The following is a 13,647-nucleotide window of genomic DNA, read 5'->3' as shown; positions in this document are numbered from 1 at the left end:
AACAGACAGTGATCATATGACAACATACTTGGTGACCCAGAGGAATTTATAGGTGTAGCAGGGAAGTGTGAGACGTGTCAAATACAGTACTGTGAAAGAACAACATGCATTAAATACTAGCACTGGGAGTAATATTGGAAAAGAGAGTATCATCAACTATAAAACCCACCTTTGCAGAGTCAGAAACGTTGTCCCAATACGGAGATGGAAAATCCACCTGTCCCATCAAAATCTGATCAAAAAGCACTTCTTGGTCATCTCCACTTCTGTAAAGTAAAAACCGAACAAAACCAACAAAAAAATCCACAAAGTTTATTTCCAAAGCTGGTTTCAATAGGCTTCTTCAAATTGCTTTTAATTGGCAATCTCTTAGTATGCTTTTGGAAGCTGTTGATTCCCCTCAGGCATGCAACCAAGGGTGTGAATAGTAAGATCATAAAACAAAGTGCATTGGTACATTCTTTCTGAGGTAACCTGCTTGTCTTTAGGGTTGTCAATAACTGCAATTGCTCTGAGGGAGAGAAATGATCTGATGTCCTTATTAAGTGGCTTACATTTTAATTACCTTTTACTGACCACAAAGTATGTCGTATTTGGTCCATGAAAGAAGATGCTTATTTCACTGTGTATTTTAAACATCAGGCAAAGGCACCCAGAACCCATAATGGAGGCTCTTGTTTTGTAATGCAATGAAGTTTAAACTAAAATAAACAAACATGAGACAGACATTTTACAGTAAAATCACAGACTTTTATGGGGCTTGTGTAAATTACTGTGCAGAGCACAGGAAAACCCAAACTCTATGAGCAGAGAACTTTTTCCACTGGGAATCTCTGTGCTTCATGCAAAGGCAGCACAGTGATCAATTCATAGAACAAGGATGGTTGAATAGATCGGTCCATACCCACGGAACGGAGGAAAACCACAGAGCAGGATGTAAGTAATCACACCCGCTGCCCAGATGTCCACCTTCAAGCCATATCTAGAAGTGTGAGAGACATGGTTAGAGACATCCAACTCCTATGAACTACAGTGCAAGAACAGAGGAAAAATTTTCAGAATTCAGTTTCTTATATACTCTTATCTGAACTTTCTCTGTGTCCTTCCTACCTATCCTAATTCTGCTTTCAAATCTTTTTTACATTTACATCTTAAAACTACATTAGATCAAAATGTAGGAGTGCACAGAAGACGTTGCGCTGTATTCCTGAGTTAGAAGTGATGCCTACCAACATGAAGCCTGCAAAGGTGACAAAGGCTGCTCAAGCCAGCAGGCGTTTACTCTGTGGAACAGATCAGAAGAGGACAGTGTGTGATAATGAAATAAAATTAAGTGAATGGTAATTAGCAGTCTCTGGGGACAGCTTAAGAATTATTTTTATTGTATCTGAAAATGGCTTCTTTGTAAGTGAGTGTTAAGCTGAGAAGGTTGGGGGCAACTTGACACAACTCCAAAGCTGTCCTTCGTTTGGACAAGAAAGCCTCTGGAGGCCCCTTCCAACTAAATTGTTCTATGAGCCATGATTCTGCATCATACCCAAGCAAAAGCAGCATAAAAGTCTTTACTGCAAGAACTCCTGTCTGGCATACTGGCGAGAACAACCTCCACTGTGTACACACCAGTGAATCGTCACTAGAAGTGATTTACCCAGTTTCAGCAATGATTTCTGGAGCTACATATGTTGGGGTGCCACAAACAGTATATAGAGGTCCATCCACAATTGTTGCTAGGCCAAAGTCTCCTAGCTTCAGGGACTTGCTTCCATCTTGGTGTTCATAAACCTAAATCAGGAGGAAAATTCAAAGGTTTAATGCAATACCGTCAAGGTAACTACTGTATCATTTACTAACTGCCTGAAGTGTTCCTTCTAATTTACAGTCTTTTTTCTTCTCCTTACCAACAACATACTTCTCTGCATGCTTTGAAAATTCACAGACAATTTGGACAACTTCCCTTGCATGTACTCAGGGTGTTTGGGAAGAACTTACCTTGCTACCTGGCCAACAAAGGACATACTACTTGCTAGAAGCTAAAGCTCAGAAGCAAAGGTCTGACCTTCCAGTAGTGACGTTCCTAGCTCAACTCCCCATGGACAGCCGATACACAGTGTAGGGTTTTGGAGTTTGTTCCTTTAACTTCCACAGAGCTTAAGGGCTTGCACCGGAATTTCAACTTCTTAGATAATGCAGCAGTGACTGCACTGATAGCAGCAACAGATTCTTTGTGTGTTGAAGTCATGAGACACAACTGTGGCTGGACTATTTCGCCTAGCAACACTATCCTCTTCTTGGATGACTGTTAAACTCCAATCAGTGACTTAGTGGTATGTTACCGTCATCATCAATGGACACAGGTAGGGCTATTAATGAGTATACAAGAAAATCCTGTGTTAAAACAGGGTCTTCACAGCAGCAACATGATCTTTCATGGGTTTTTATGGATGCAAATAGAGATTAAGATGCAGTCACAAGAAAAAAGCTAGAAACATCAGTAAAAAATACACAATTTTAAAAGCTGGCTTAATGCAAAGGAACAACCCTAAACCTGCAAACACTGAAAACTTACCAAAAAATGTTCAAAATCAAAACAGACTAAAATGCATTTAAATTAAACACTAGACTGTGAGTCTTTCATTAATCCAGCTGCTGGTTTGGGTTCTTGCTTCTCATTTTGAAACCGTTTATGATGGAATTTAATGCTGTTAACCACAACAGCACCTTAAAAAATGGAAACAGTCTATAGGAGGCCTTTTTAAAGTATGCATGCATCACTATTATTTTACAACCTGAATCAAAACTCCATGCAATCTGGCTCACCAGCAGTGATGTCCTGACAACAGTTAGCAGTAACACCGTGCAAAACCAGTCATACTTCACAATCAAAACCAAAATCATCCTTAATACCCATCTTGACCAGCTACTCCTACATCAGAAATCACATTTATCTACAACTGTTTGCAGAGGTAAATCCTAGATCTTTGTCTCACAAAAATACAATAAATTCTACAATGGACCCATGAACAGTTCACTTGGTGCAAAAATGAAATCTTGAAGTCTCTTGCCAATGTTTGCTACAGACCTGCTATAGCTTATAATAATTATTTTATACACCACCACCACCCAGTTTCTCCTGTTAGTTAGTCATGTCTAGAGAAAAAAAACCCTCTGTCCAGATGATACAGCCACAAGCAGACATTCAGAATGCACAAATTTCTTCTCCTTTCCTTATGTTATTTTTAATAATACAGCTGGACTTTAAGAGGACCAGCAATTTGATATGGATTCACATTTCTGTGTTACTAAGCCAGAAAAAAAGATAGGCTTATAGAAAAGCCCTGGAAAAAAAAAGCAATTACGGTTTTATTAAAAACACAGATTGTTAAATACATCTGGTTGCTGAAACTAAAGAAAGTGCTCTCTGAAATGGCAGTAATAAATCTAATTTCAACAACAGTTTTAATTAAAGGCTATAGACTAGAGCTTTAAATATTCACTTGCTGAAAAATGTAAAGCGTGTACTTAGACATCAAGAGCTGAATCCGGTCTAATTAGCATCTCATATTCTATTTCATGCGGTTACCTTTTACAAAGCCTTCTCTAAGTTGTGTTAACTTAGTGAACCTTCATAAGTTCCTTCCTTTAACATACCACACCTTGTATGACTCATATATCCTAGAAATTAATTACGGAAGAGGCTCGTTTGGCAATATTTACCAATGCAGAAGGTTTGGTGCTGTGTGTTTTCTAGTATTTTGTCCCATCTGTTTCCAGGAACCACTTTCCTTGGAAAACGACTTCAGTTCACTTGTAAAACTGAAGAAAGTAACTTCTCCTCACCCTGTTATAACTCCATATAAAAAGAGCCCAATGTGAAGCTGTGGTATGTTACTTGCCAGTCAAGGAATGTGAAAGATAATTTAACGCTCATGTTATTCAGAACAAATGCTATATATGTTCTGCTGCATTTAAATACTGAAGGGCAATTAAAGAAATGGGGATTAGTGCAAATTACCCACTATGTAGTGCTTTCACTGTTTTAACTAAGCAATAAAACTTAGTAATTGTACAACACTAATTGAATGCAGCCACACATAATTGTGTGCCACCATATGTATCCTATTACTATAAAGACTGTCAGTATTTTCTAAGCTGCTCTTGTGATCGGTGCAGATGGCAACAGTCAGAGTTGTTCTCTAGGGTTTATTATATGGCTATAGAGACATCCCATGACTTGACAAAATAAACATGCTAAATAGCAGCAATTATGAAAAATGTTCCAATTAAAACATGGAAGATACTCTCTAGAGAACAAAAAAAGTGCTAACAAATCACAGGTATTCAGCATACCTTAAACTCTTGGACAGTTGACTGTTAGGTGGGCTTTGCATGCCTTGAGGATAATAAAGAATATTTAAGGACTTACAAAAATAACTGGTGGTGCACACACCCCCAAGATTTATCAGCTGGGACTACAGCTGATAGCTATATCACATATACAGCTGATAGCTATATGACACTCAGCCGTAATCATAAAGTTACTTTTGGGAAAAAGAAAAAAAAAAAGGAAAGACAGGAAGAGGAGAAAGGAAAAGCCCTCCCCAGAACTGAGAAGAGATGCAATAAGGAGGCTCCAGAGGACCATCCTTCTCCGGGTGTCCCCTCCAGAGCAGCACATTCCCCTTCACCCCTTGTATCTTCTTGCCTGCCATAACTCTATAGCTTTTGTCAGGCCTTGCTCACACTGCCTGTTGTTTTTTCCTGCTAACCAGGCTATTAGCCTTGGGGTATGTACTGATCCGGGCAGATGCTGCCCCCTCCCTAGTTAATTGCTCCACTCCCATTTGGGGCAGGTCTGTTATAGGCTCCCCTAAACCTAAAGCTACAACCCATGAGTAGCCTAAGGGCAGAGGGGAAAGGGCTGATTCTCACACCTATGACCAGGAGGACCTGCTGTAACAATACTACCAGGGTTTGCAGGTGCAAGGCCGTGACAGTAATAGCATGAAAGCAGCAGCACAAGCACAGCAAGGGAAAAATACTGACATGACCACTTAGGTGAAGGGTTACAGAGCTGCAAGCAAAAGGCAGGCTGCAGGAGGCAGGAAGGTCTTTAGCAACAGAAAGGCTAAGACCCATATGGCATTTTGCAAGTGTTTTATAAATGCCATGAAAATAACCCTAATTGCAGTCCTGTGATACAAGGAACTACCCATCCCATCCGACAAATAAGAGAATGAAAGTAGAAAGGTCAAGAGACACCGAGGCCGCAGACAGCCAGTGTCAGGGACAGGGTTAGAACTTGGGTAAGGTTGGTTGCAAAGGGTTCTTCTAAACCAGCGTTCATTCCTTTCCAGGACCTGATAAATTTTAGAGAATTAATGTAATTTGTGAATCAAGTGCTGGCTTTTGAGAGTTAGGATTCTGCAAGAGGTTAAGAGTTGCATCCTCACTGCTCGGTATCAATATCAATGTAGGACCTTTACATATGCATAACTGGAAAAAATGCAGCTACAATGCAAATGGTGTGATCATTCCTGGTAGTGGGTAATTACTTAGAGACAGCTGGGTATAAAAATTTAATCCTCCCCCTGTTGCCCCACCTCCTGCCTACTTTCCACTTTCCCCCAAAAAGCTTGTCTACTGTTACAATTTAGGCATTTAGAGACATGTCAAGACAGCAGCAGGGCAAGCCTTGCCCCAGACCAAGCCCCTCCTGCACACTTGGAGTCACAGCATTAATGAACCCTGGCATGCGATTGCTATCACTTCTGCCTGCAGCCACCCACACCAGCACCAGGGCTGTGAATGGAGAATCAATCATTAGTGTCTAGTGAAACTGCCACCCAACATGTTCTTAGCAGATTCTGGAAAAAAAGGACAGGCTACTTCCTCACCCAGAATTATAAAGGCACCTGCCACTAGAGTAAACTACTGCTAGTAGTAAACCACTCAACTGTAAAACTCCCACTCCCTGGAAGTTTAGTAAGATCTGCTTGAATCAAGATTCCCATAAATCCTCTTCAGTGTCAAGCAGGACTAAATACACTAAATCATGACAGAGAACACACAGCTGAGAGAACTGATACTCTAGGTACCTTACGCATTTTTTTATGGTTGCAGAATATATGGAAATTTGGGACATCTTGATACTGGAACATGACAGCAAATCTGGGAAAACTCAGAGAACAGTGAAATAACAGGGAGAAATTACTTTCTCAAAAAAGATAAAACAATGTCAATTGGAGAACAAAATTTGCTGCATTCAAGAGTGCAAAATTCTCAGAAGAAGGACTTATTGCCAGGGTGTGTTTTTCATTGTCTTCAGTGGCTAGGGGTTCATACAGAGTCAGCCAGGAAAAGGAAGATTTAGGCTATCCATTTGGAAAAGTGGCTTAATAAAAAGTGCTAAAGGATTATTTGGGAGGTGCAGCAGGGGAAGGAAGGACACTGAAGTCTCTTCCTGGTAGTGCTCTGACGTACTGTGTGATTAGGGCTCAACATTTACACCCACCATGTTTGTAAAACTGAACTGCTGCTAATTACTCAGCCAGCTGCAGAAGTACAGAATAGTCTGCTGGGGACAGAACACCTTTGTGTTTATGAGAAGCTTGAAATGATGCTGCAGCTTACTAAAAGGTCACTTCTAGCGATCACTGGAACAACTCTGTCTCCATGTCCTGGAGAACAGTCTAGACATACCAGCTTGTTACTGTACTTTTTGTGATAGCTGTTATTCTTAGGAAAGCTTTACAATGCCAAGGTTAAAATGAAAAGACCTATAACTTAAAAGACTGAAATAAACTTGGCGGGTGTGTGGAAGGAGGAAGAAGTACAGACCTTCTCTCACACACTCTCAAGTTATTAACAATACCAAAAGCTGAATCTTCACTTACCAGTAGATTCTCCGGCTTGATATCCCTGTGGACAATGTTCAGGCTGTGAAGATATTTGATAGCACTGGCCAGATTGTAAAGCATTCCACTGGCGTCCCGCTCTGTATATTTGTTGGTGGAAGTAATAGCATCAAAAAGATCTCCTCCCTGGAGAAAAATTACCATGGCACCTTGAGCAATACTGCTTGTGAAATGACTGCAAAATGTAGAGAAGATCAAGGTGCATCATTTATAGAGGAGGAGGAGGAGGAGGGAGGAGCAGCACAGCTTTCTTGCAGCTATAAACAATGGGTACTGTGATGACATCCCATAATGGCAGCTGAACATATCAGTAATTCAGAATAATTTGTCATGGCTTAGTTGGTCAGACAAGAGGCTGGAATCTCTACTGAACACAATTCCCACCTGCTGCTGGTTTTGTCACATGTCCAGCACTTGCCAACCTGTGTGTTAAGAGCCTCTGCTGCAAATTTCTGGCATGCCTACGTACTTGCCTGTCACAATGTCACTCACGTACCAACCCTTGCCACTCTTTATTATAATCACAAACAGGCTGACGTCAAATTTTTTTCCTGAAGCCTAAGTGCACTCCAGAAAGATGAAAGAACTCTGAGTAAAACTCAAACCGGCTACTTGTCATCACTGCTAGCATATTTTAAAAGTTTGTTTCCATCTCATAAAACTTTGAAAACATGGATTTTATAAGCCACCTTCTCTATACAAGATGTGAAGTTCTGGGTAGTGTGATGCTTCTCGCAGCTAATACTGAAGAACTCTCCAGCATATATGTCAGACAATCATACTGGAAGACACTTGAGAATTAACATTAGTATTTCACCACAGCTACAAATACAGATGGCACTTTGTGCCATTTCCAGCTCATTGTGCTGTCTAATTCAGCTAAAAGCTACTGGCAGTGAAAGAAAAAAAACAAGAAAAAAAGAGAGAAAGAAAGAAGAAAAGAAGGAAAATTAAGTTGAAGTCCTCAAAGTTGAAATGATCTTCACCAGGATCTGAGGCAGCCATGACATTTGGACTGTATTTCCGGAGCTGAGCAGGCACATGGGAAGAAGAACATGTCAGTGCTTGGAGAAAGACCAAAAAAAAAAAGTTTAAAGAGGAGATGAAGGAGAAACCTTGACAGAGTGGAGGGAAAAAACAAACATCTTTTGAGAGATACTACTCAGAGGTGTTGGTCCTTCGGCCAAAATCAAAGCAGCACCATAAACAACACACAACACCACCAAAAGGAGGGAAAGGATAATTCTGCAAAAATAATGCAAAAAATCCCTGCTGCTGTCAAAACAACAAGAAAAAACCCAAAACACAGAAGACTGTATTTTAAAGAAAAGTAGGTGCTTTCTGAAGGCAACAGAGGAGTCCCAGCTTTGCCAACTCTCATGATTTTATCAATAGCTTCAAGTTATTTGTTGGGTTTTTCTAAGGCTCGGCTCCAGAGAAAACACTGTTTTCACTAAGAGAAAGGAGGAGGGGGAAGAAACAAAACAAGATCTTTTTCCAGGAATCATGGCTACAGAGAAAAAGGTAGAAAAAGACAATCACCAAAGACACAAACCTGAGAAAACAGACAGTACTAGTTAAAAAAACACCCAAAGAAAGTATTAAAAATGTAGCATTGTTGAGGTGCAGCTGGGGTCGGCCCTGGCAGGTTTATTCCCACTGTAGATGCAAACCCCTAGTTTTGGAAACTGCTTACAGCCCACTGTTGTCAAATCTGGACCACATCAAAACCGCTTGCTCTGACCAGTGACTGATTAAGATACATCAAGATACATAGTGTCAAGGAAAAGGAGGAATAAAAGACCAAGCTAAACCAGAGAGAGGATTAGAGAGAAAGGCCAAATATTTGGCAAAAGTACAGTACCATGTACTTCATGGCATCATCTGATCCCCAAGTATTACATATCAGCATGTGGCAATATATGTGGGAAAAATAACCTATTTTCCCTAACCTCTTTCCTGTGAAGCCTCAGTTCCAGCTGCTTTTTAACATGAGGTAGTGGATTAGACAGATCTTTGGTCTTATCTAATACCTTCCAGATGCTCACGAGAAGGGTCAATAGCCACAGCAAAGGATCTGCCTCCAAAACAAAGGAAATGGTCCAAGCTGAGATGCAAGGGGCAAGGAGGAAAAAAAGCTGAACCTTGAAAAGAGAAGGGAAAATTTTGGTCTAAAGTCAGAAGAAAATGAAAAAATGTTCATGTGCAAGAGAAACCTAAACGCAGAAAAAAATAGAGGCTGCAAAGCACATTAACAGATGGTCGAGGCAATCTGAAGCAGAATAACTTTCTTCATTTCAGCAGTCTACTTTACTTGGTAAAGTTTCTTACCAGGTAGCCCGCTAAGAAAAGAGCATATATTTAGTCTGTGGGATTCTCTGCACTTAAAATGGAGGTGATACCCTGGAAAGAGTTAACAGATCTGACAGCTATATCAGGCAGAATTGTTTTCAGACTTCCCTTTCCCCAAAGAGCACTTTAACCTGCAAGGTTCTGCTTAGCCAATTCACACTGCAGGTCACTATCATTTATTCAGGCACAAGATGTGAGTTCAGGATGACATTTCAGTCTTAAATCCCCTATTCTGGAGTAAAATGGGACCAGTAACATCTGAATGCAGTTTTTATCAATATGAGCACATAAGGAAGTATATTTGGAAGTACGGTAACCAATTATTTATTTATTAGCTTGTTATGTAAATGATATAATCTCTCTTTTCTTCTGCAAAAGTGAAATCATATCCTGGAGCAGTGAAGGAAACTCTGCAATAAATCTTGTTTGTTAAATTGGCCAAACCCCTGTTAGGTTTGAATAACAATTTTGTTTCGCTGTGTAAAAAGGCAATGTGCCAGAAACCAGGTCCTTGCTTCCTTTTACAAGCACCACTTGCAATGTGTTTATATTTGTATTTATGAAGTGCTTTTTCTTACACTTTACAAAGCAATGAATGGCCTATCTGCCATGAGGTGAGGGCACCATTTGCAGCAGCCACTTATGTCAAACATGTTACTGCCAATTAATGCAGGGTGGTATTAACTGAAACCGTGCTTTGCAGTATCAAGCCTTTTCTCCATGAATTTCTTTCCTGTCTGTGAGTTTGATTTAAAGTCAGGTCTTCAAAAGTCAGTCAATAACAGATGGTTAATCAATTCTAACAGTGCAGGCTCTGAAATGGTAACAGTCAGCAACTGGTGAATTAACAATTAATGTCTTTCCAGAAATACCTTCCCTGGTGCCCATAGAGTATAACAAGTTTGGGTTTTTTTCCCAATTAAATATTAAGGAATATATGTTTGCTTCAAAGAAACAAAGTTGACTTCCCAGGATCAGGGTCTTTCTTCTAAATTTCTTTTATTATTCCACATAAAAGTAAAGAACATTAGCACTGTGCTCACTAGGATAGCTGAACTACAGAGATGTCTATAAAGCCCTCCTATAGCATGGCTAAAAGCATAAATATCTTGGTATGTGCAGCAATTCTGAAGAGTAAAGAAGAAAGAATGCAAGAAAACAGATTTTTCCAGAAAGTGAATATAATGAATAGTTTCCTTTATATACATCTTTTAGGCTAGTTATTTTGTAAGAGTTGTTGGTCCCCTCCTGTCTTATTTAGCTGAGCAGGACTTTGATTAAAAATCCACCAGAGACTACAGTTTGAACATTTTTCCAGCATGAATAGAACAGCAGGTTGCACCCATAAAACCAGCTATGTGCTTACGTCTTGGCATGTTAGACAAGGCACAGCTTTTACTTCTTAGCACACCTCATGGGGCCGAGATGAAGGATTTGTCAATGCAGGCTGAAGCTGTGGCTACATTAGATTACAAGTTGGTAAGAGTATTGAGGTACCTCTGAACAAGTTCTTACAGATACTGGGAAAAAGCTACAGTAACATGGATTTCAGAATGCGTCCGCTTATGGAAAATAACACTAATTATGGTTAAAATAGTGTTAGATGGCTAATGGCATCTGATCTGAAGCTGTGCTGTTTCATGTTACGCTCCTGAGTGCAAGAGAGCGCTGTGACTATGAAGAAGGTGGGGAAATGCTTCTGGGACTGTCTACACAGAACGATTCATGGCATGGAAGAGTGCCAGGTTTTTGCTTTTTTTGTAGGATTTAACCTCTCCATCAGAGACAAAACAGGGATGCTAGGTATCCTGTCAGCTTCTTGCCACCAGCACATCCCAGTGTGCTTCCTCAGAGCTTGGAGGTGGTGGACAGCTGGTTTAGTAGGACCATAAGCTCCATAGCACCACTCAAGCCAAGAAGGTCATCAGGCAGGCTCAAACCTAAGAGGACAATGTTGCCATTTCCTAAACTGTGGGGCACGGCTTGAGCTTCTCATGGATAACAGCTTTCCTGGTCTGCCACAAGGACAGGGAAAATTTGTGGCCATCCACCCATGGGTCACACTTGACAGCCTTCCAGCTCTGCACTGGGAACATAGCTTGTGTCACTGGTGCTGCCATAGAGCACAGGATAATGGAACAAAGCAAAAAAAAAAAAAAAAAAAAAAAAAAAAAAAAAATCATTCTTTTTGCTCTCGTATTCCAGCCGAGATTAGGAAGTTCTTCAAGAAACATTTGGACCTAGAATTCTCCTATCTAACATCTCAGCGAGGTGCCTACATTAAGAGCATCTCCTAATCTCCACCTACAACCAGAGCAAAGCAGAAAACAATCCTGCTTGCCAAAATTGTTTTCTCTCACAACCTCTGGTGGTGCCTCTTTCTAACCATGGATACAGAGGATATCTACCAAAGGTGACCGCACTTAATTCAAGATAAATGGAAGTGAGCTGTGTGCCAGGGTTCGGAGTGCCTGATTTGCTCACAAGTGTTAAGCATGCACATACAACAGGCCTGCACAGAAATACTGCTGCTGCACAGCTTTATAGTAATCTTTGTCCTTAAAACTGTGGATTTCCAAGGTGTAGGCATGATAGGCTGCCCCAGGAGAACCTGCTGATCAAGATACAGAAATGAAGGTGGCTGCTGAAAAGACCTCCTTCCCACAGAATACTTGAGGAAGAAAGTCACTTAATCCCATTAGTGAATGTGAAAAATATGTATTCTGTTAAAGTATGGAGGACAAGGTGTCCTCAGCGGTTTTCTGTCCTATTTGTACAATTTACTTAAATGTATTTTTGCCATTTTTTATGCACAGTGACATACTTGTGTATTAGTACTAGAATCAAGAGCTAAATTCATACTTCTTGCACTGCACTGTTGACAGTACGGGGACAAGTGATGACCTGGTCTGAGTTTCCTAATCTAGTTTGAATATTCACTTCCACCAGTGAGTGAAATAAATGCATGAGATCTGGAAGTTACTATGAAAAAAATAAATAGTGTCCCAAATGTAAAATACTGCATTCACAAACTTACTTTTAAAAATAGAGTCATGTTTTATATAGCAGGTTTTTCTGTTTCACTTCCCCCCTCCTCCAGCTTAATTATTATCAAGAAGGAAAAAAGACAGGTATTATTGCTTAAATATAACATAAATGAATATAATTTAATTAAACTATTTTATTAAAGAATACTGTATTTTGAAGGCTGGTATTTACAGCTATTCAGACTGGGTATATTTTCAATTCACTTTAAGGAAGATGTGTTTCTTTAAGATAAAACTTTTGTAGAAGACTTCTTTTGGGGGATCAAATAAAACTGGTGATCTCCAAAGTACTGTCCACAGAGCACTTACAGAAAGTCAGAGAAATAGTTGAAACATTTGAAAGCTATACAAATAAATCTAATAGCGGCTTACACATCTTTCAGTAGGGTGCTGGACAGGATTACCTGCACAGACCCCTTCCATTCTAAAATATTCTGTGATTCCATAATTTTTAGTAAGCTTTAGTACCAATGAAATTTTTCAATATGTTTGAAACAATTCTTAATAAGCAGCTTGTCTCCAAAATGCTCACCTTTACAAGTTCCATGACAAGGTACAACTCAGTTGGCATGTCCATCTCCTCAATCAGAAGTACAATATTGGGATGCTTGACTCGTCTTAAAATAGACACCTCATTCTGGATCATGTGTTCCTGCCACAAAAAAAAAAAAAAAAAAAAAAAAAAAAAATCTTTAATGACTGTGGGTTAGTGGGAAAAACTTTCACAGTGGAAAAAGCAGAGGGAATTGGGACCTACACGGATTCTTCAGGTTTGTTTTTTTTTAAAAAAAAAGGTAACAGATGTTGCCTTCAGCAATATGGAAGGAACGTGTCTAGAAACAACATCTGTGTGATAACTAAAAAAAGAACAGAGAGTAGACCATAGAAAAAGAAATGGAGGAAAAGACATGCTTCTGATGCAGAGAAACATTAAATATGAAAGCTTCTAAATTTTTTTCTCTGCTGCAGAATCTTGACTTAAAAATATGATAGCATCTTCTGTTACAGATTTCAAAAGCTAACAGTCACTTGGTATAAAATTGACATCAATTTGATTAATCTTGAATACTGCTTAGACACAGTGACAGGTGTTGTTATAATTATTACTATTTTTTTTCTATTTTCTATAACAACTGCAATTATGAAAGTTAGAGGACATAATTGCAGGGGTAAAGAGCAAGGGGAGTGCCCCCACACAACCAACCAACTGGAGAATCAACCCATGCATCTAGAAAGGCACACTGCAGCCTTTTATATGGATGCTCCAAGGGTCTCCAGGGGCCAAGCAAAGGCTTCAACCAAAAAGATTCTAACGTTTGCCAGGAAGAAGACAA

General features: G+C 39.7%; 1 protein-coding gene across 3 annotated transcripts in view; it reads right to left on the bottom strand.

The window, feature by feature from the left end:
- Positions 1 to 13,647, bottom strand: part of DCLK1 (doublecortin like kinase 1) — a 262,095-nt gene that overhangs the window by 33,140 nt on the left and 215,308 nt on the right. For all 3 annotated transcript variants that reach the window (XM_040583371.1, XM_040583370.1, XM_040583373.1), the window contains 5 exons: positions 12,846 to 12,965; positions 6,894 to 7,040; positions 1,649 to 1,782; positions 905 to 982; positions 170 to 266 (listed from right to left, as the gene is read on the bottom strand). In XM_040583371.1, coding sequence (XP_040439305.1) covers positions 170 to 266; positions 905 to 982; positions 1,649 to 1,782; positions 6,894 to 7,040; positions 12,846 to 12,965 — 576 coding nt within the window. The remainder of the gene's footprint in view (positions 1 to 169; positions 267 to 904; positions 983 to 1,648; positions 1,783 to 6,893; positions 7,041 to 12,845; positions 12,966 to 13,647) is intronic.

The sequence above is a fragment of the Falco naumanni genome, chromosome 2 (assembly GCF_017639655.2).
Source record: "Falco naumanni isolate bFalNau1 chromosome 2, bFalNau1.pat, whole genome shotgun sequence".
Taxonomy (NCBI): Eukaryota; Metazoa; Chordata; class Aves; order Falconiformes; family Falconidae; genus Falco; species Falco naumanni.
The sequence above is the reverse complement of the archived record's forward strand: the minus strand, read 5'-3'. Positions and strand labels throughout refer to the sequence as shown.